Source organism: Neofelis nebulosa, chromosome 11, assembly GCF_028018385.1.
Source record: "Neofelis nebulosa isolate mNeoNeb1 chromosome 11, mNeoNeb1.pri, whole genome shotgun sequence".
Lineage (NCBI taxonomy): Eukaryota > Metazoa > Chordata > Mammalia > Carnivora > Felidae > Neofelis > Neofelis nebulosa.
The window spans coordinates 51,408,246-51,428,302 of record NC_080792.1 but is presented as its reverse complement, the minus strand read 5'-3'; the positions used below and the strand labels follow the sequence as shown (position 1 = coordinate 51,428,302).

Sequence of the window (20,057 nt, the reverse complement as noted above, 5' to 3'; positions counted from 1 at the left end):
TTTATTGATGCATATTATGTTCCTAGCTTTGTTCTGGGAGGATACAGGAGTGAATGGGGATAAAAATTCCACTCCTCTGATATTCAGAAAATATAGTGAATGCCTTAGATCGATACGAAAAAGACAATGCTATTAAAAAAGTATACAAGTGTCTTGAACAAACAGACATTTCACAAAGGAGAATGGCCAATAAACATGTAAAGGTATTCACTTTAGTAGTCATTGTGAATGTTGAATTAAAATCCCAATGAGAGACCACTACAAATCCACCGGACAGATTGAAAATTCCAAGTAGTAGTGAAGATGTGAAGCAGTGGTAACTCTCACACTCTATTGATGGGGAAGTATAAACTGGTACAGCCACCCTAGAAAACTGTTCATTAGTATATACTCTGTGACCCAGCTATCTACTGCAATGTATATTTCCAATAGAATGGTTGTTGGCAGTGTGTTTCTTGATCTGGATGATGAATTATATGGGTATTTGGTTTGCGTTAATTCATTGAGGTGTACATTTGTTATGTGTATTTTTCTGCACATGTGTTATATACTCTAGGAATTTTTCCCCCCATTTTCCCATTCTTATATTCTGGAGGGGGGAGCCATCATTATCATCAAAATCGTCACCACAATAGCAAACTTAATGAATAATATATGCCAGGTGCTGTTGTAGGTGCATTACAAATAACTCTTTTAGCCCTCAACAACTCTATGAAGCTTACTATTATTATCCCCATTTTATAGTTGAGGAAACTGAGGCACAGAAAGGTTGAGTAACTTGCCAAAGCTCACACAGCTAAGTGGTGGACTCAGACTTTGAACCCAGGTGTTCTGTCTCTGAAGTCTGTTCTCTTAACCATTATGCTGTATATCCAATAAACAAGAGACTCTGTGCACTCAACCCTTATGCTTTATACGGTAATAGTTGGTATCGAGAAATAAAGCAGATTAAAGGAGAATAGGCAGTGCTCTAGGGAGTGTTATATTGCTGCTTTATATAGGTTGGTCAGAGATGGTCTCATTGAAAAGGTGACAGTAGCACAAAGACTTATAGAAGCTGAGGGATGATGTGTGCAGGTATTTGGTAGAAGAGCTTTCCAGGCAGACAGAAGGAAGTGTAGTGGCCTGAGATGCAAGTATGCTTGGCCCATCTAAACGACAGCAAGAAGGCTGTGTGGCAGAACTGGGGCAAGTAAGAGCACAGTAGTAGGAGATGAGGTTAGAGAAGTAGTTGGGGCTGCGTGGTAGGTCGAAGGACTAGGAGTGTGTGTCCTAGAATCCAGGTGGAAAAGCATTTTAAAGGAAAAGGGAGTGATCCCTGTGTCCAGTGTGGCTGACAGTCTTAATAACATAAACAGTCAACACATATTTTGTATGTTTTATGTATTAAACACTATATTCTTACAATGAAGAGAAAAGAAAATGTTAAAATCGTAAAATACATTTATAGTCCTGTAGAAAATCTGTGTATAAGTAGACCTACACAGTCAAACCTGTGTTGTTGAAGAGTCAACTGTATTAACCTGATTCTAACACAAACTTACTTCAATTTGAAAGGTTTTCACTTTAAGAACATTTTGCTAAAATGTGTATTTATACTAGCTAATAAAGCAAGAACTTATGCTAAACAGAGCAGTCATCATGATACCTACTGGACTTAAGAACCATGGAGTGAGCACCTGATGGCCAAACCCCTGATGGCCAGCAGGTTAGGGCTTTTGCTTGCACCCCCTCCCGCCCGCCTTCATATCAATGCAAACTCAGAAACGGGCAAATCAAACAGTGGCTGAAAGAAATTGTGGGAACCTGGAGTAGATCACAAATGAATCAAAATTACAAGTAAGTAGAAGTTGTGAGATAGGGAACAGCTGTCTTAGTAGAGTGAAGTAGTTGGTTAAAGCATCAGGAATACAGAAATAGAGATGCTGAATCCACATACGGTAAGGAAGCAATAAGCTCCTACCAATAAAGTAGTGATTACCTCCTGTCAAGGCATGCATTAAAACTCAAACACCAGCCTTTTGAAATTAATCTGTATGATCAGATTGTTTTCTAGTTTCTGACTTCTATGAGATTTGTACCTCCTCCCCATTAGCATTTTTATCTTTAGAATAAAACCCCTTCTTGAGTCCAAAACAACCTGCCGAGCATTAAGCTGGGTATAAATTTTAGACTTACCATGCAGGCACATAAGGAAATAATACTTAAAAAATTATTTTTCCTTCTTGAAATTAGAAGGAAAATGCCACAGAGTACTTTAACTGATGATAGTAAAACACTTAAAATGTCCATTTGTTTGAAAGTGGTCATTATGAAAGAATAAATCTTTTGTCTGTTATATAAGCTGAAGTACAATTTTGGGGCGGGAGAGTTCATACTCCTTGCACTTTAATAACATTAAAACCAGGGAATGAAGTGTTTTTTCTGGGTATTAATTTTTAAGAACGTTTTAAGTGGCCATAATGGATTTACAGTCCCCCTGCCCCTTAAAAAAAAAATGAAAAACAAAACTGGGGCACCTGGGTGGCTCAGCCGGTTAAGCATCCAACTTCGGCTCAGGTCATGATCTCATGGTTCGTGGGTCTGAGCCCCACGTGGGGCTCTGTGCTGACAACTCAGAGCCTGGAACCTGCTTCAGATTCTGTGTCTCTGTCTCTCTCCGCTCCTCCCCCACTCACACTCTCTCTCAAAAATAAATAATAAACATTAAAAAAACAAAAAATAAAACCCCTAAAAACTGAAGATGTGTTTTCAGATGTTAGACAATAGCAGTGGAAATATGTGACCCCTGAAATATGAGAAACAAAGTGAGCTGTATGGTCATCTAATCATGCCAACTTTCTGCCTAGAGGCACAGTCTGAATTACAGAGCAAGGAGAGGGATCTTGGGTAAAGGGACAGTGGTCTCAACAAGTTGAGGAGACAGAGATCAGAATTCATGGAGGCTGAGGCAGCTGAAAGTTGGAGGGCAAAATTCTAGCAGAAGGATGCTATGTAGAACAATAATTCTGAAAGCCTCTCTAGAAGTCTCTGACTTTATTTTTCTCTGAATTTAGGAATGTATGTGTGTAGAGTGAAACTATATAAAGCCAGGCAAAGAGTGACCAGGTGGATCTGAGCTAATGGCCCTTTGAGGTTATAGAGGGCTGGGAGGTATTTGAGTTTTTACTAGCTAAAGGAAAAAAGGCCTTGTTGATCATTCAGCACTTTCAATAGAAACCCCTAAGGGCTGCGGTACTAAAGTACATTGGTGAAGAACATTATGAACAACTTTATGCAAATATAACTTTAACAGGTTGGATAATTAGATCTTGAAAGTTATAAGTTACCAAAATGTAACAAGAAAAATTGAGAATGTGAGTATGTTAAAGATAATGAATTGGTAATTTAATCACTTGATTAGCATAATACCTTCTAATCACTTGATCACATAATACTTGATTAGCATAATACCTTTCTCTCTTCTTCCAGGTCCATCCATGTTGTTGCAGATGTTAAAATCTCATTCTTTTTTGTGGCTGAGTAATATTCCATTGTGTGTGTGTGTGTGTGTGTGTGTGTGTGTGTGTGTATCACATCTTTATCCATTTATCTATTAATGGACACTTAGTTTGCTTCCATATCGTGGCTTTTGTAAATAATGCTTCAGTAAAATAGTTTTGAATTAGTGTTTTTGTTTTCTTTGGGTAAATACCCAATAGTGAAATTACTGGATCATACAGTAGTTCTATTTTTATTTTCTTGAAGAACCTCCATACTGTTTTCCACAGTGGATGAACCAATTTACATTACCACCAACAGTGCATAAGGGTTCCTTTTCTTTACATCTTCACCAACACTTGTTATTTCTTTTTGATATTAACCATTCTGACTGAAAGGAAGTGGCGTCTCATTGTGGTTTTGATTTGCATTTCCCTGATGACTAATGATGTTGAGCATCTTTTTATGTGTTGGTCTTTTCACGCGTGTATCTTCTTTGGAAAAATGTCTGTTAAGTTCTTCTGCCCATTTGTCAATCAGATTATTTGTTATTTTGGTGTTGAGTTGTATAAGTTCTTTATATATTTTGGATGCTGACCCCTTATCAGATATATCACTTGCAGATATCTTCTCCCATTTACTGACTTGCTTTTTTGTTTTGTTGATGGTTTCCTTTGCTGTGCAGAAGCTTTTTATTTTGGTGTAGTCCCAATAGTTTATTTCTGCTTTTGTTTCCCTTGCCTGAAGAGACATATCCAAAAATATTTGCTAAAGCTGATGTCAAAGAGATTATTGCCTGTGTTTTTCTTCTAGGAGTTTTATGGTTTTGGGTCTCACATTTAGGTTTTTAATCCATTTAGAAGATTAACTCTTCTTTAAATGTTTGGTAGAATTCACCTGTAAATCCATCTGGTCCTGAACTTTTGTTTGTTGAGAGTTTTTTGATTACCACTTAAATTTTGTTGCTAGTCATCATTTTGTTCATATTTTTTATTAATTCCTGATTCAGTTTTGGAAGATTGAATGTTTCTAGGAATTTATCCATTTCTTCTTGGTTGTTCAATTTATTGGCATATAATTTTTCATAATAGTGTCTTATAATCCTTTGTACATCTTTGGTGTCAGTTGTTACTTCTCCTTCATTTGATTTTATTCATTTGGGTCCCCTCTGTCTCTATTTTTCTCTCTGTGTCTCTCTCTGTCTCTGTTTTTTGTTGTTGTTGTTGTTCTGTTTTTCTTTTTTTTTTTTTAAGATGAGTCTAACTAAATTACCAATTTGATCTTTTCAAGGAACCAACTCTTGGTTTCATTCATCATTTCTCTTGTTTCGTTAGTCTCTGTTTCACTTCTCTGATCTTTATATGATTTTCTTTGACTAACTTTGGGCTTTGTTCTTTTTACAGTTTCTTTAGGTATTAGGTCAGGTTGTTGTTTTAAGATTTTTCTTGTTTCTTGAGGTAGACCAGGATTGTTGTAAATTTCCCTCTTAAAACTGTTTTTGCTGGGTCCCAAAGATTTTAGAGCCTGCATGCAGGAGTGGGGGAGGGGCAGAAAGGGGGAGGCAGAGAATCCCATGCAGGCACTGCACAGTGGCGAGCTGAAACCAAGAGTCAGACGATTAACTGACTAGCTACCCAGGCACCCTACGCTGGTTTGTTTTTAATTTCATTTGTCTCTGTGTATATTTTTATTTCCTCTCTTCTTCACTGATCCATTCATTATTTAGTAGTGTGTTGTTTAGCCTCCACATGTTTGGTTTTTTCCTGCTGTTTTCTTGTAATTGATTTTTTATTTCATACCATTGTAATCAGAAAAGATGCCTGATAGGATTTCACTTTTCTTAAATTTATGGAAACTTATTCTGTGGCTACATGATTGATCTTGGAGAATGTTCCATGTGCACTTGAAAATAATGTATATTCTGTTGTTTTGGGTTGGAATGTTCTGTACATATCTGTCTAATGTGTCACTCAAAGACACTGTTTCCTCATTGATTTTTTTGACTGGATGATCTATCCATTGATGTAAGTGATTGTTAAAATTCCCTGATAATGTTGTATTAATGTTAGTCTCCCTTTATGTCTGTTAAAATTTGCTTTATGGATTTAGGTGCTTCAATGTCAGGTTCGTAGATATTTACAATTGCTATAAGCACTTGTTGGATTGATACCTTTAGCATTAAGTAATGCTCCTTTGTTGCTTGTTACAGCCTTTTTTTTAAAGTTTATTTTTGTGTAGGGGCGCCTGGGTGGCTCAGTTGGTTAAGCGTCCGATATTGGCTTGGGTCATGATCTCACGGTTCGTGCCCCATGTCAGGCTCTGTGCTGAGGGCTCAGAGCCTGGAGGCTGCTTCAGATTCTGTCTCCCTTGCTCTTTGCCCCTCACCCACTTGTGCGCATGCGCTCTCTCTCTCTCTCTCTCAAATAAAACATTAAATAAATAAATAAATATATATATATGCATGTATGTCTGTTTTGTCTGATACAAGTATTGCTACCCTGGCCTTCTTTTTTCGTTCTATTTTGCCTGAAGTATATTTTTCCATTCCTTTAACTTTCAGTCTGTATGTGTGTCTTCAGGTTTGAAGTATGTCTCTTGTAGGCAGCATGTAGATGGGTCTGGTTTTTTTATTCTGTCACCTTATGTCTTGTTTGTTTTTTAAAGTTTATTTTTATTTATTTTGAGAGAGAGAGATAGCAAGTGGAGGAGGGGCAGAGAGAAAGGGAGAATCCCCAGAGGGCTTGCACTCATAAATGGGTCACAGACCTCACAAACCGTGAGATGATGACCTGAACCAAAATCCAGAGTCAGGCTTAACTGACTGAGCCACCCAGGTGCCCCACCTTATGTCTTTTGATTGAAACATTTAAACCATTTACATGTAAAGTAATTACTGATAGGTGTATACATATTGCCATTTTGTTAATTGTTTTGAATTATTTTTTCTAAATAATTGTTATTTCAAAATAACTGTTTCTTGCTCTCTTTCCTTGCAATTGATGATTTTCTTTAGTGTTATGCTTGGCTTGGCTTTCTCTTTATTTTTTGTTTACCTATTAAAGGTTTTTGGTTACCATGAATTTCATACATATGTGGGTTTTTGAGAGGGAAAAGAAAGACTTAGGATTGTTGAGAATGTAGAGCAACTGGAATTCATATTCGTTGCTGGTAGGGATACCAAATGGTGCAGCTACTATGGAAAACAGTTCAGCTTCTTATGATAAAGGGTATGCTTAACTTTATATGCGCAAGCAGTTTCATTTCTAGGTATTTATGGTGGTGGGGTACAACATATGTGCCCACACAAAGACTTGTACAAGAATATTCATAGTTACTAATAGCCCCAAACTGGAACAGACCAAATACCCATTAACAAGTGAATGGATAAATAATGGTATATTCCTAAAGTGGAATTCTATTTAGTGATAAAAATTATTGAACTACCTATATATGTAGCATCATGGAAGTATCTGAGATAGACAGACAGTGCTTGGGGGGGGGGGGCGGGGGAGGGAGCCAGATACAAGAGACTACACATGGTATGAGTCTATATATATGAAACTCTAAAAAGGATAAATCTTGAGTTAGACAAAACAGATCAGTGGTTGCTGGTTGCTTAGGGCTAGGATTGGAACTGATAGGAAAAGTGTACGACAGAACCTTCTGGAGGTGATTGAAATGTTGTATATTGTGAGTGTAGTATTGGTTGCACAGTTGTAGATATTTGCCATAACTCATTGAACTGTACACTTTAAGTGGGTGCATTTTATTGTATGTAAATTACACTTCAAAGTTGATTTTTTTTTTTTTTTTTTTTTTTTATTTTTATTTTTGGGACAGAGAGAGACAGAGCATGAACGGGGGAGGGTCAGAGAGAGAGGGAGACACAGAATCGGAAACAGGCTCCAGGCTCCGAGCCATCAGCCCAGAGCCTGACGCGGGGCTCGAACTCACGGACCGCGAGATCGTGACCTGGCTGAAGTCGGACGCTTAACCGACTGCGCCACCCAGGCGCCCCTCAAAGTTGATTTTAAAAATAGTTTGGGAAAACATTTGTAATAATACCTAAGAGAAGAAATTTCCATAATTTTAAGTACATATTTCTCGAAAAGTCTTAAAGTAGTAGTAATATTCAAAGTAAGAATTAGTCTTGTGTTTGAGCAAATATTCACACACACTATGCTCTATCAAATACCGATGTGAAATAGCTTGCTAGGAATTTTAATTTTACCTTTATAGGCTGTGAGTTTTACAATAGCTCAGATTTCTGCAAACACTTTAAAGGGAGTTTAGGATCTCTTTTTGGTAAGCTATTGAATCCTGACAGATTGAAAGGCATTATTATACTAACTATTGTCAGGTGATTTGAGTAGTTTATTATTGAGTAGTTATTATTCCACCTTCAAGTTAACAGAGAACAAAATGAAAACTGGCTTATACAGTAGATATTATTTCACATAATAAGATTTCTGGAACTAAAGTGTGTTCTAGGATTATAGTAGGGTTTACAGTTCAATACCTGAGCAGTATCATGAAGGACCCAAGTTCCTTTCATCTTTCTGCCTTACTATTCTTACTATGTTAGTGTATCCTGTCAGAGGAGTGCTTTGCCATCCCTGGATGGTTGTCTCAGATTTAGGCATCACAGATAATAACACCTAGGGAAGGAAAATGGAATATTCCTATTTTGTATTCCTTTTTTACAAGTGAGGGAAACATCCGAGAAGCCCATGCTCATGGCTTAACACATTTAATTGCGGGAAAGGATAAGACTACATGAATGGCTTGAATGAAACATTATTTACAATGAAATTGACAAATGGAAGGTTAACAAAATCAGATAATTACTTTTTATTAAAGTAGGGAGAAGAATGGCGGAGTAACCCAAGTATATGCTGTATTAGATTGTGCTAAGGCTCTGAAGGACAGGGACAGTGAACTAGACAAAGAAATAGAAAATGTCTTGATAAAAGTGTATGTCCCCAACTTATGAAGATGCTGCATTCCAAAAATTCTCCATATTTTCATGGCCTACTAAGTACTAGCTTACTGCAGTCTAGCTTTTATCTTCATGATGCTACAGCAGAAATGCTCTTGCTGCAGTCACCAATGAGCTCCTAATTACCAGTCAGCGGGCCTATTAAAATCAGTTGAAATACTACTTGACTTCATTTTGGTCTGTAGCATTATTAGACATTTTCTTCCTCAAAGTCTTTTTATTCTTACTGTACTATTCTGTTTCTTTTTTTTTTTTTTCAATGTTTGTTTATTTTTGAGAGACAGAGACGGAGCGTGAACAGGGAAGGGGGAGGGCCAGAGAGAGAGGGAGACACAGAATCTGAAGTAGGCTCCAGGCTCTGAGTTGTCAGCACAGAGCCCGATGCGGGGCTCGAACTCACAAACCGTGAGATCATGACCTGAGCCAAAGTCGGACACTTCACCAACTGAGTCACACACGTGCCCCATCTTATTAAAAATGTATTACATTATTATAAATGTATTGTAAAATATTGTAAGTAACAAAAAGAATTCTTTGTTACCCACATTTAATATATTAACATTTCTCTATTTGCTTTACGTTTCTTTTAAGAAAGAAAAAAATTGCAACAGGTACAATTGAAACCTCCCAATCCATTCCACTCTCTCGATGTTCTTTTCCAACCATGTTTTTATATTTATGGAAGTACTCCCAGCTCTAATTGTTGCTTCCTAATTTCTTTGCCTATTTATTCCCTATATGTAGGTATCCTGTACCGTTATATGAATTCTTCAAACCCCTGCAAATCTTTCCTTGTGAAAATATTTTTGTTTACTCTTTCTCTGGTTTCTGCCTTTTTCCCTAAGTTTTAGACATATTATCAATCCTCTACTAGATGTTTTCAACATGATGCCCCAAAGGCACCTAAAACTAACATCTGAATGAACTCCTGTGTCCAGAAAAACCTGTTTCTCTTCTAATTTAGTTATGGTATTACTCTGCACCCAGTTCAAACTAGAAATCTTGGAGTCATCTATTCCATAACACACATATTATTAACTATTTTAGTGTTTGGTAAATACTGGCAAGTGAATAAATAACTCCTTTTTCTTCATATCTCCTCTACCTATATCCAACTGATCATCTACACTTCATATTCTACTTAATATTTACTTCGTTAGTGTTTTCCTCTCATCTCTGGTCCCATAGTGTTTCTGCTTCTGTCCCTTATCACATGGGGCATTGCAGTAGGTTTATAGCTTGGCTGTCATCATTTCTTTCTTTGCGCTCTTTAATTCATACTTCTACCATAGTTATTTTTAAACACATATTGTCGCCTGCTGTTCACCTTTTTAAAAGTCTTGAATAACTTCCCAGTGCTCCCTGGATAAAGTCTGAAATAATTCCCTTCATGTGTAAATTGTCCTCTACCTTTAGCCTCTGTCCCACCATCTCATAGACACCCCCATATACTCCTGTCACAGAGATGTTTTCTTCCCTAAACACCATGCTTTTCAAACGTCTGAGCCATTCTGCACTTTTCATTATTCCTGGAATAACCTATTTCCTCTTTCCCAAATCTCCAGCTCTCAAGACCCAGGTCACATTCCCCTTTTTCAAAATTTTCTTTCCCAAGCACTCTGGACAGAGCTTATAACTTACTTTGTAGTCTCGTGGTGTTTTATACATACTTCGCCTCCACCATTTTTCACATTTTACAATACTGTACTTGTTTCCTATACTTATTTGTTACCTTTTTTTTTTTTTAAGGGACCATTTCTTGACATTTCCAGCTCTTTATAGTGTTTAATAAATATGTTAATAAATATGTATGTGTATGTTAGCAGTGTGGAACTTGAAGAGGCTTTCCCATATAACTGTTCTAAATGATGCTATGTTTCTAGGACACCCCATAAAAATCTGTTTAACTCATGTTGCACCTGAAGTTTAAAAATGTAAATCATATCCTACATTTTTATAATCCTGTTTCTAAAGGAGATGGGAAGCAGTAATAACTCCTTTGTGTTCATACTGGGGTGCTGGACCAAAAATGAGTCTATCCAGGCATCTTTTGGAAAGGGCAAATTGCTAGAAGTGAGAAGTTGGACCAAAGACTCTGGATTAAGAAAAAAGGCCAGAGGACAGTTAAGAGTAGTAATGGAAGACTGGAAGCGGGGGGAGGGGAGGAAGGTCTGACTCTGGAAGGAAGAAGGGTTAAGTCAGTGATGTTTTCCAGAGAGAAAAGACCTAAGCAACAATTGCAGATAAAGAAAAAGATGAAAATGAGGAATTAAGGGAGCTGGGAATACAAAAGGAGGTGGGTGAATAATGATGGTAATTGCAGTTATGAATTGATATATTTCAGTTGGCCTGTTTTGTGAATATATATTGATTGTTGGTTAAAATCCTCCCTTCATCTTTGAGTATTGAGTCAAAATTTGCCAATCTGATAAGCAAGAAAGGTACCTTTTAAAATTTGCATTTATTAGAGGACTGGAAAGGTCTGACATCTCCTTATACTGCTTATTGGCCTTTCATATTTCATTTGTAAATTATCTCTTGATAGGCTTCCCTGTTTTTTTGAGGGGCTGTCTTTTTTTTTTAACATGTAAAATGTCAACCAGTTTTCATATGTGTACATTTCTGTGTTAGACTGAGTAAGAACATGAGCAAGTACAAAGATACTTTCCCTTTTCTCATATCTTTAACTTTGCTTAAGACTTTTTTGTCCCTACTCCTGTTCCCCACACAGAAGTTAGATAATCATGCATCTAGGCTTTTCTTTTAAGGTTTCTACTTTTACATTATGCTTTAAAACACTTTTCCAACTAGATTATGAAACATGGTGAGTTTATTCTAATACTTTTAGAGGCAGATACCTTTTATGTAATTAGCTTATAGTTCCCTCAAAGTGTGTTCGTTAGAAATTTAAATTTCCACTCCCAGTTATGTTTTGATGCTTATACTTAACTGTCACATCTTAAGAATATACTCATTTAAGATAATCTGAAAATCTTCCAGCTTTGAGGTTCTGAGAGTTTCTGTTTTCGTATTTATAGCTACATTTATTTTATAGTGCTTAATTTTTTTTTTTGCATTTTTATTGTTTTAAGTAATTTACGCCCAATGTGGTGGGTCCAAGATCCAAAGTTGCATGCTCTACCAACTGAGCTAGCCAGGTGCCCCTAGAATGTTTTTTAACTGAAGTATAATTAATATACAGTGTTAGATTTCAGGTATACAACACAGTGACTTGACAATTTCATACAATACTCAGTGTTTACCATGATAAGTGTAGTTGCTATCTGTCATCATACAATGTTATTACAATATTATTGACTGTATCCCTTATGCTGTACTTTTCATCTCTGTGACTTATTGTACCTCTTAATCTTCTTTACTTACCCCATCCCTCCACTCTGACAACTACCAGTTCTCTGTTTTTAAGAGTCTGGTTTTTTGTTTGTTTGTTTGTTTGTTTGTTTTTTAGATTCCACATATAAGTGAAATCATATGGTACTTGTCTTTCCCTGACTTATTTTACTTAGCATAATATCCTCTAGGTCCATCCATATTGTCACCTATGGCAAGATCTCATTTTTTTTATAGCTGAATAATATTCCCATTATTTACACACATCCCACACATATTTATCCATTCATCTATGTATAGACACTTGGATTGCTTCCATATGTTGGGTATTGTAAATAATCTTGCAGTTAACATAGGGGTGCATAGTGGAATTGCTGGATCATACGATATTTCTATTTTTGATTTTTTTTAAGAACCTCAATACTGTTCATTACCGCCAACAGTGCATGAAGCTTCCCTTTTATCCACATTCTTGCCAGTACTTGTTATTTCTTTTTGGTATTAACCATTCTGATAGGAGGTAATATCTCATTGTGGATTTGATTTGCATTTCTCTGGTGACTAATGATGTTGGGCATCTTTTCATGTGTCTTTTGTCCTTTTATGTGTATGTCTTCTTTGGAAAAATGTTCAGTTCTTCTGCCCATTTGTCAATCATTATATGTTTTTTTGGTGTTTAATTGTATAAATTATTTTTTTTTAATTTTTTTTAAAGTTTATTTATTTTTGACAGATTCACAGTGCGAGCATGAGCTGGGGAGGGGCAGAGAGAGAGAGGGAGACACAGAATCCGAAGCAGGCTCCAGGCTCCAAGCTGTCAGCACAGAGCCTGATGCGGGACTCGAACTCATGAACTGCGAGATCATGACTTGGGCTGAAGTCGGATGTTCAACCGACTGAGCCACCCAGGCTCCCCTAATTGTATAAATTCTTTATATATTTTGGATACTAACCTCTTATTGGACATATCAGTCGCAAATATCTTCTCCCATTTACTGAGTTGCTTTTTTGTTTTGTTGATGGTGTCCTTTGCTGTGCAAAAACTTTTTATTTTGGTGTAGTCACAATTGTTTATTTTTGCTTTTGTTTCCCTTGCCTGACAAGATCAAAAAATATGTTGCTAAGGCTGATGTCAGAAAGATTACTACTTAACATTTTGTTTTTCTTCTAGGAGTTTTATGGTTTCAGGTCTCACATTTGTGTTTTAATCCATTTTGAATTTTTTTTTCTTTTCATTTTGAGTGTATTTTTGTGTATAGTATAGGAAAGTGGTCCAGTTTCATTCTTTTGCATGTAGTCATCCAGTTTCCCCAACACCATTTATTGAAAAGACTGTTTTTCCCCATTGTATATTCTTTCCTTTGTCGTAGATTAATTGACCATGTAAGCATGGGTTTATTTCTGGGCTCTCTATGCTGTTTCACTGACCTTTGGGTCTGTTTTTATGCCAGTACCATACTGTTTTGATTGATTACTATAACTGTAGTATATCTTGAAATGTATGATTATGATACTTCAGTTTTGTTCTTTCTCAAGTCTGCCTATCCTATTCATTTCCTGTGTGGTTCTATACAATTATTAGGATTATTTGTTCTACTTTTGTAGAAAATACTGTTGGTATTTTGATAGGGATTACATTGAATCTGTAGACTGTTTTGGTGTTATAAACATTTTAACGATATTAATTCTTCCAGTCTATGAGTATGGTATACCTTTACATTTGTGTTGTCTTCAACTTCTTTCATCAGTGTTTTATAGTTTTCAGTGTACAGGTCTTTAACCTCTTTAGTTAAATCCATTCCTAGCCTTTTCTTTTTTTTTTTTAGCGTAATTATAAATGGGATTGTTTTCTTAATTTCTCTTCTACTTTATTATTAGTGGGTAGAACTACAACAAATTTCTGTATATTAATTTTGTAGCTTCTAACTTTAGTGAATTCATTCATCAGTTCTAATAGTTTTTGGTGGAGTCTTTAGGTTCTCTGTATACTGTATTATGTCTCTGCAAATAGTGGCAATTTTACTTCTTCCTTACCAATTTGGTTGCCCTTTATTTCTTGTCTGATTACTGCAATATAGCTACATTTTAGATGTTATATAGCTAAGGTCATAAATATTCAGTCGTTGTGAATTCATGAGGCAATCATCTTAATCACTCATCTACTTCCTTTTGAATGCCATGTAAGAAAGGAAAAACTGTAAAATTAGAATGACCCTTAAAAGGAAGTGAATTAATGAAATCCCCATTAGTGCTCCTATAAGAAGTGAATAAAATAATGCAGATTTGTAATATTAGTAACCTATTATATGAGTTATGTTTGTAAGATGCACAAAGAGATGAGTAACTCTTGATTTTAAGAAATGTATTGCCAGTAATTTGGGGGTAGGGTGGGAATTACACCAGTAAGCAAAAAACAAGATACAAAATTGTAAGGTAAGCATTCCATATAAAAATCTCCCCAAAAGTACACTGGACGTTTTAAGGAAGACAATATTTTGCCATTTATGGGGAAAAGCCTGAATGGAAAAGTAGCATTTTTGGTGACATTCAGTGAATGGATAGAACTATAGCAGGTAGAGAAGTTTTAGATGTAAAAATCCCCACAAAATTGGGAAAGCACAGGGCATATGTATTGGGGAAACAGGAAAGTGTGTGTGTGTAGATAAGCATAAGGAAATAATAGGAGATAAAGTTGGAAAGATAGAGTGGGATTGGATTTGGTAAGCATTGGGAGTGTGACTGTAGATAAGGAAGAAAAAAGTTACAGAACTACCCTGTTCTATACGTGGTAGCTACTAGCCACATATAGACACTGAGCACTTGAAATGTACCTGGTCCAAATAGAAATGTACTATAAGTTTAAAATATATAACAGACTTCTGAGACTTAGTACAAAAAAAAGAATGTAAACTCTGTCATTAAAAATTTTTTTATTGATATGTTGAAATAATTGTATTTTATATGCAGTAGATTAAATAAAATATATCATTTAAATAAATTTTATTTTTTATTAAAAAATTTGTTTATTGTTTATTTATTTTGGGAGAGAAAGTATGCACACGTGCTCACGCATGAGCGGAAGGGGCTGAAAGAGAGGGAGAGAGAGAATCCCAGGCAGTAACCGTGAGATCATGATCTGAGTCGAAATAGAGTCCACCGCTTAACCAACTGAACCACACAGGCGCCCCTTCTTTTTATATTTTTTAACTTGGCTGCTAGAAGATTGAAAATTATATATGTGGCTCAGATTATATTTCTATTACACAGGGCTTTTATAGATAGAAGGAATATAGCTGGTATTTGCTAGTACTTACTACGTGCCACATATTGTCTGGAACCTGTAATAAACTTAAGTTAATCCTCATAGAAAACTTTATGAAGTGATGTTATTATTATCCCTCTTTTTCATGTAAGGGTAAGGTGCAGACAGGTTGGGCAGCATACTCCGCTAGTATGTAGAAAGCCAGGATTCAAATGTAGGCGCCTCTGGCTTCAAAGCCAGTGGCTTTCCCAGCACACTATGGCATGTTGTCATTGGGCCATTAAAGGTGGTTGAGCTGGAGAATGATATGATTGGAATGATGCCTCAGCAGACTTGTAATAAAGATAAGTAAGGAGAAGAAACTCCATTTTTAGTTGTCTAGTTTTTTATTTTGTTAATGTTACTTTTTTGTGGAAGAACAATTCCTTGTTTAAAGTGAAGTTTTAAATTGAGTTTTTTTTAAGTATCCTTTATATTAACCGCTTCTCAAAATATTTGCCTTACCGCCTTTGTAGATTTGATAATGGGCTGCATTAAAAGTAAAGAGAACAAAAGTCCAACCATTAAATATAGAACTGAAAGCACTCCAGAGCCTGTCAGTGCAAGTGTCAGCCATTATGGAGCAGAACACACTGCAGTGGCCCCATCGTCTTCAACAAAGGGAGCATCTGTGAATTTTAACAGTCTTTCCATGACACCATTTGGAGGATCCTCAGGGGTGACACCTTTTGGAGGAGCATCTTCTTCATTCGCAGTGGTGCCAAGTTCATATCCTGCTGGTTTAACAGGTGAGATTTAAATGGACAGTTCTGTTGTCTGTTTGGGAATGTGACCTTAGGCAGTACATTCAAAGAAAGATAACTGCTTGTAAGAAAGATAAGTTCCTGGGGGACTTAATAAGTTTATGTGAAAATTAAACTTCTAACGTAAAAATTAAAGTGTTATTGTATACATAGATATTGTTCTGGAAAATTTGGTGATTATCGACTGGTTACACCATTATTTCATTTTTCATTTTTCAAGTAATTATGAAGTGCCTGCTATGTGGCAGGTACTGGGGTTATAAAAATTAAAAACATGTACCCCTCCCTCAAGAATGTTATAAGTTTTCAGGTTTATAATGTACTATCCAGTATTAAAATATTATAGTAGTTACTTAATATTAAATGGTAATGTAGTGATGATGGTATTTTTTTTTATCAGATACTGATTGATTTTAAAAAGAAAAGTCCTAAGGCTCAGAGTTAAATGATTTTTTTTTCAGAGCCAGAGATAAGCAAGAGAGACAAGGTTTAATGTTCTGTTCCAGAACTCCATTTATTACTTTATGATTTACTTTCAGAGAACAGGAAGAAGTGACAGCTGACAACCTTTCATGGAGCCAGAAATGCTCTAAAAAATTAGTTAGAAACTTTAAAAAGATTTCTTTTGTGGAAGGTTTCCACATCAGGATACTTTTTCCCTTGAGTAACAAAACATAACTGGTTTTAAAAAGGTAGAGTGAGCTCTAGGATTCCTTGATATAACAGTTTTTTAATGTCATCAAGGACTCGAGTCCTTGATCTCTTTCCAGTAGCCCTTAGAGTTTCTGTTTTAACCTTAGGCTTGGCAAAACAGCTGCTAGCATCAAATTGAGCAGCAACATGTGTCCTTACTTAACCATCAGAGGGGGCAAAAGTGGAATCTGTTCTATAAGCTTGGACTATAAATTTGTCCCTTCAGTCTGCTTACCTCTAAACCAATAATAGTGCCAGAGGAATGCCATAAGTGAATTCTATGAGACTGTTCGTTTTGAGGAGTTGTGGACATCAAAGGGTCAATTATAGTTTAATTCCCAACTCCCTAGCTCTAAATACCTCAGTAACGGATCGCCATGATGGTGTTCTCAGTTATCATCAAAAGTTCAAGTTATTTTCAGAATTATATGTTTGGGAAAGACAGTAGTCCAGAATGGTTCAAGTAAATGTTGATCCTTAAGGACATAGTTTAGTTACCTAAGCACTTTACTTATGTCCATTTAATAAAGGTGAAAGCCCTCTAGCTGATCAAGGAAAGCAGTCTTGAGATATCATTTGATCTGCGTTTTGATTGATGAGAATGACCTAAATATGTGCAGAGCTGGAAAAAGAGCTTTCTGGGGAAGAGAGAACAACAGCAGAGTTTAGGAAGTACAGATGAACCTGGCAGTTTTGAGGACCAATGAGGACAACAGAGAGTAGAATTGATTACTGTAAGATTGAAGGGTTAGGATTACTCAGGACCTCAAAGACTCTGGTAAGAAGTTTGGATTTTATTCAAAAGCCAAGAAAAAGCAGTTGAAGAAATTTAAATAGAGGATTTGCATAATTGAATTTCCTTTTTTTAAAAACCACTGTGGCAACTAACTGTGTGGAGAATGTATATAAGAAGTGGGTTAGGAGGCTACTTCTCTCAAGAGTCCTAGCAGAGATAACAAGGGTTTGGATGAAGGTGGCAGCAGTGGAAATGGAAAAGAAAGTAGATAAGAGGTATTTTAGAGGTAGAGCTAACAGTGCTAGTATAGGGACTTGGCTGAGTACCTGATCAGATAGTGCCATTTGCTTAGGCATTCAAGTAGACACGTCAGATAGGCAGTTAATACATGACTGGAGCTCAGGGGAGAAGAGTAAATCAATCCATTCTATTCTTCTGTTTGCAGGTAATGGTTTAGTTGTGTAGTGTCCTGATCTGTTAAGCATTTGTGTACAGTGCTCTGTATGACAGTTATTTTTGGAATTTATAATTCATATCAGTCATATCACTTAATTTCTAGGAAAAACAAGCCATTTTTAACTTTTAAGTGTTCAGTATACTAACTAATCTTACTAAATCCCTAGCTGTTACTAGGAAGGATCAGTCTTACAGATGGAAATGTTCACCCATTGTTTATCAGAAATTGAGATGATCAGTGCCAGTAATTTGCAGTACTTGTTAATGCTTTTTCTGCCAAAGAACTAATTTGAACTTTGACTGTCTTTCCAAGTCAGAGACCTTGCTACTATGAGCCAGAGTTAAATTTATTTCTGTAGGTGTATAGAATTTTAGAATTTGTAGCTTACAGTAGTTTCATGGGAAGTCTTAAGAGAGCATCTTTTTAACTAAGCTCTAGCTGCCCAAGTCTCCATTTAAAAATAGATTCTGGAGACTAGGAAGAAAATTATGCTTAGCTTTTTTGCTGACAATTTTTTTTCTCTATTTTACTTTATCCATATAATTACCTTGGTTGTTTTTTTGTTTTTGTCTTTGTTTTTGGCTCCGATAGGTGGTGTTACTATATTTGTGGCCTTATATGATTATGAAGCTAGAACTACAGAAGACCTTTCATTCAAGAAGGGTGAACGGTTTCAAATAATTAACAACACGTAAGTGTTGGGAATGTTTTGTGAGGGAGAAGTACTGACAGAAACCTAGTCTTCATGCTGAAACCACTTAACTGGTTGATTTCTGAATCATGAGAGTGGTGAGGCATGGGTCTCTGCCCACTGGGTTGGATGATGCATTTAGTTTCTTGAGACACATGGCATAATAACTACTGCTGTAGCCAGAAGTTATTACTTCTACAAATTGTGCTGCAATGTGTGTTTTGCCATGAACAGTAGAGATTAAAGAGTGAAGAATGAGGGAGTAGATGCAAGTAAGTACATTACTTAAAAAAAAAGAAGTCTATAGAATTCTGTGTTCCTGTTTAAGTATAAGATGATTTAAGGATCTTATTTCTTTCTCTTAAAAAGACAAAGGAAAAAGTTCAGGGAGGGAACCCCAGCATCCCAAACTGGTCACATTAAGTTGCTTTCGTTCTTAGGTGATTCTTAGACATTCAGTGTCCCATTAAGAATTCAACGCTTGAATTGAAAATTCAATTCTTTGGGGGTGCCTGGGTTACACAGTTCATCTCCCCCCACCCTCCCCGACTTGCACGCACTCTCTCTCTCTCAAATAAAAAGAAAATAAAATTTAAAAAAAGAAAATTCAGTGCTTGTTATGGAAAATAAATCCCATAATTTCATTAGCAGGCATAGCAACCAGCTCATAACTTATCAAAATATATATTATGGTCTCTTTACTTCCAGTCATATTTCCAAACTTTCTTGTTCCCATTTGTTATCTATTATTGTTCCAGAATATAAAATGTGATCATGTCTCTCTGCTTTAAAATCCTACAGTAGCTCCCAGTTGCTGTCAAGATAAAAGGAGTAACAATGATAGACGTCAGTCATGGAGCTGCTTCCCCTTCTTCACTTAACTGCGCAGCCATAGTAAATTGCTTATAATTGTATGAATACACTGGGGTTTCTCACCTTTCTTTTTCTTTTTCTTTTTCTTTTTTTTAAGTTTATTTATTTTGAGGGAGGCAAGAGAGAGGTAGAGAGAGAGGGAGGGAGAGAGTGAATCCCACGCAGGCACCGTATTGTCAGCACAGAGCCCATGTGGGGTTCAGTCTCATGAACCGTGAGATCATGACCTGAGTGGGAATCAAGAGTCAGATGCTTAACCAACTGAGCGACCCAGGTGCCCCCTCACCTTTCCATGCCTTCACACGTAGTTTCTTTTTTCTGGAATGGGTCTTTCTGTCTCTCCAATTTTTTTTTTTTCTTTTGTCTGGCCAACCCTGCTCATCCTTCAAAACATATATTCCTGTATCATTTCTCAAGGAGGCCTTTCTTGACATTCTTCCTCTGCTATTGGCCCACACCCCATCTCCTGCTGGATTCAGTGTCTGCCTTACTGGTTGAGGTGGCACCATCTACAAACCTCAATCATAGCTGCCATCACTACTTTGGATTATAATGTATCATGTGCTTTTCATTCTTCTAGACCAGTGGTTCTCACCTTGGGGAAAAATTGTCCAGGGACATTTGGCAATATCTGGAGACATTTTTAGTTGTTATAGTCAGGGTCCCTCTACTATCTTCTAGTGGGTGGAGGCCAGGGGTATTGCTGAACATC

General features: G+C 36.4%; 1 protein-coding gene across 3 annotated transcripts in view; it reads left to right on the top strand.

Moving 5' to 3' along the window:
• YES1 (YES proto-oncogene 1, Src family tyrosine kinase) overlaps positions 1–20,057 on the top strand; it is a 68,162-nt gene that overhangs the window by 30,552 nt on the left and 17,553 nt on the right. For all 3 annotated transcript variants that reach the window (XM_058692569.1, XM_058692567.1, XM_058692570.1), the window contains exons 2-3: positions 15,608–15,880; positions 18,373–18,472. In XM_058692569.1, the coding sequence (XP_058548552.1) occupies positions 15,616–15,880; positions 18,373–18,472 (365 nt within the window). In that variant the 5' untranslated portion in view covers positions 15,608–15,615. The remainder of the gene's footprint in view (positions 1–15,607; positions 15,881–18,372; positions 18,473–20,057) is intronic.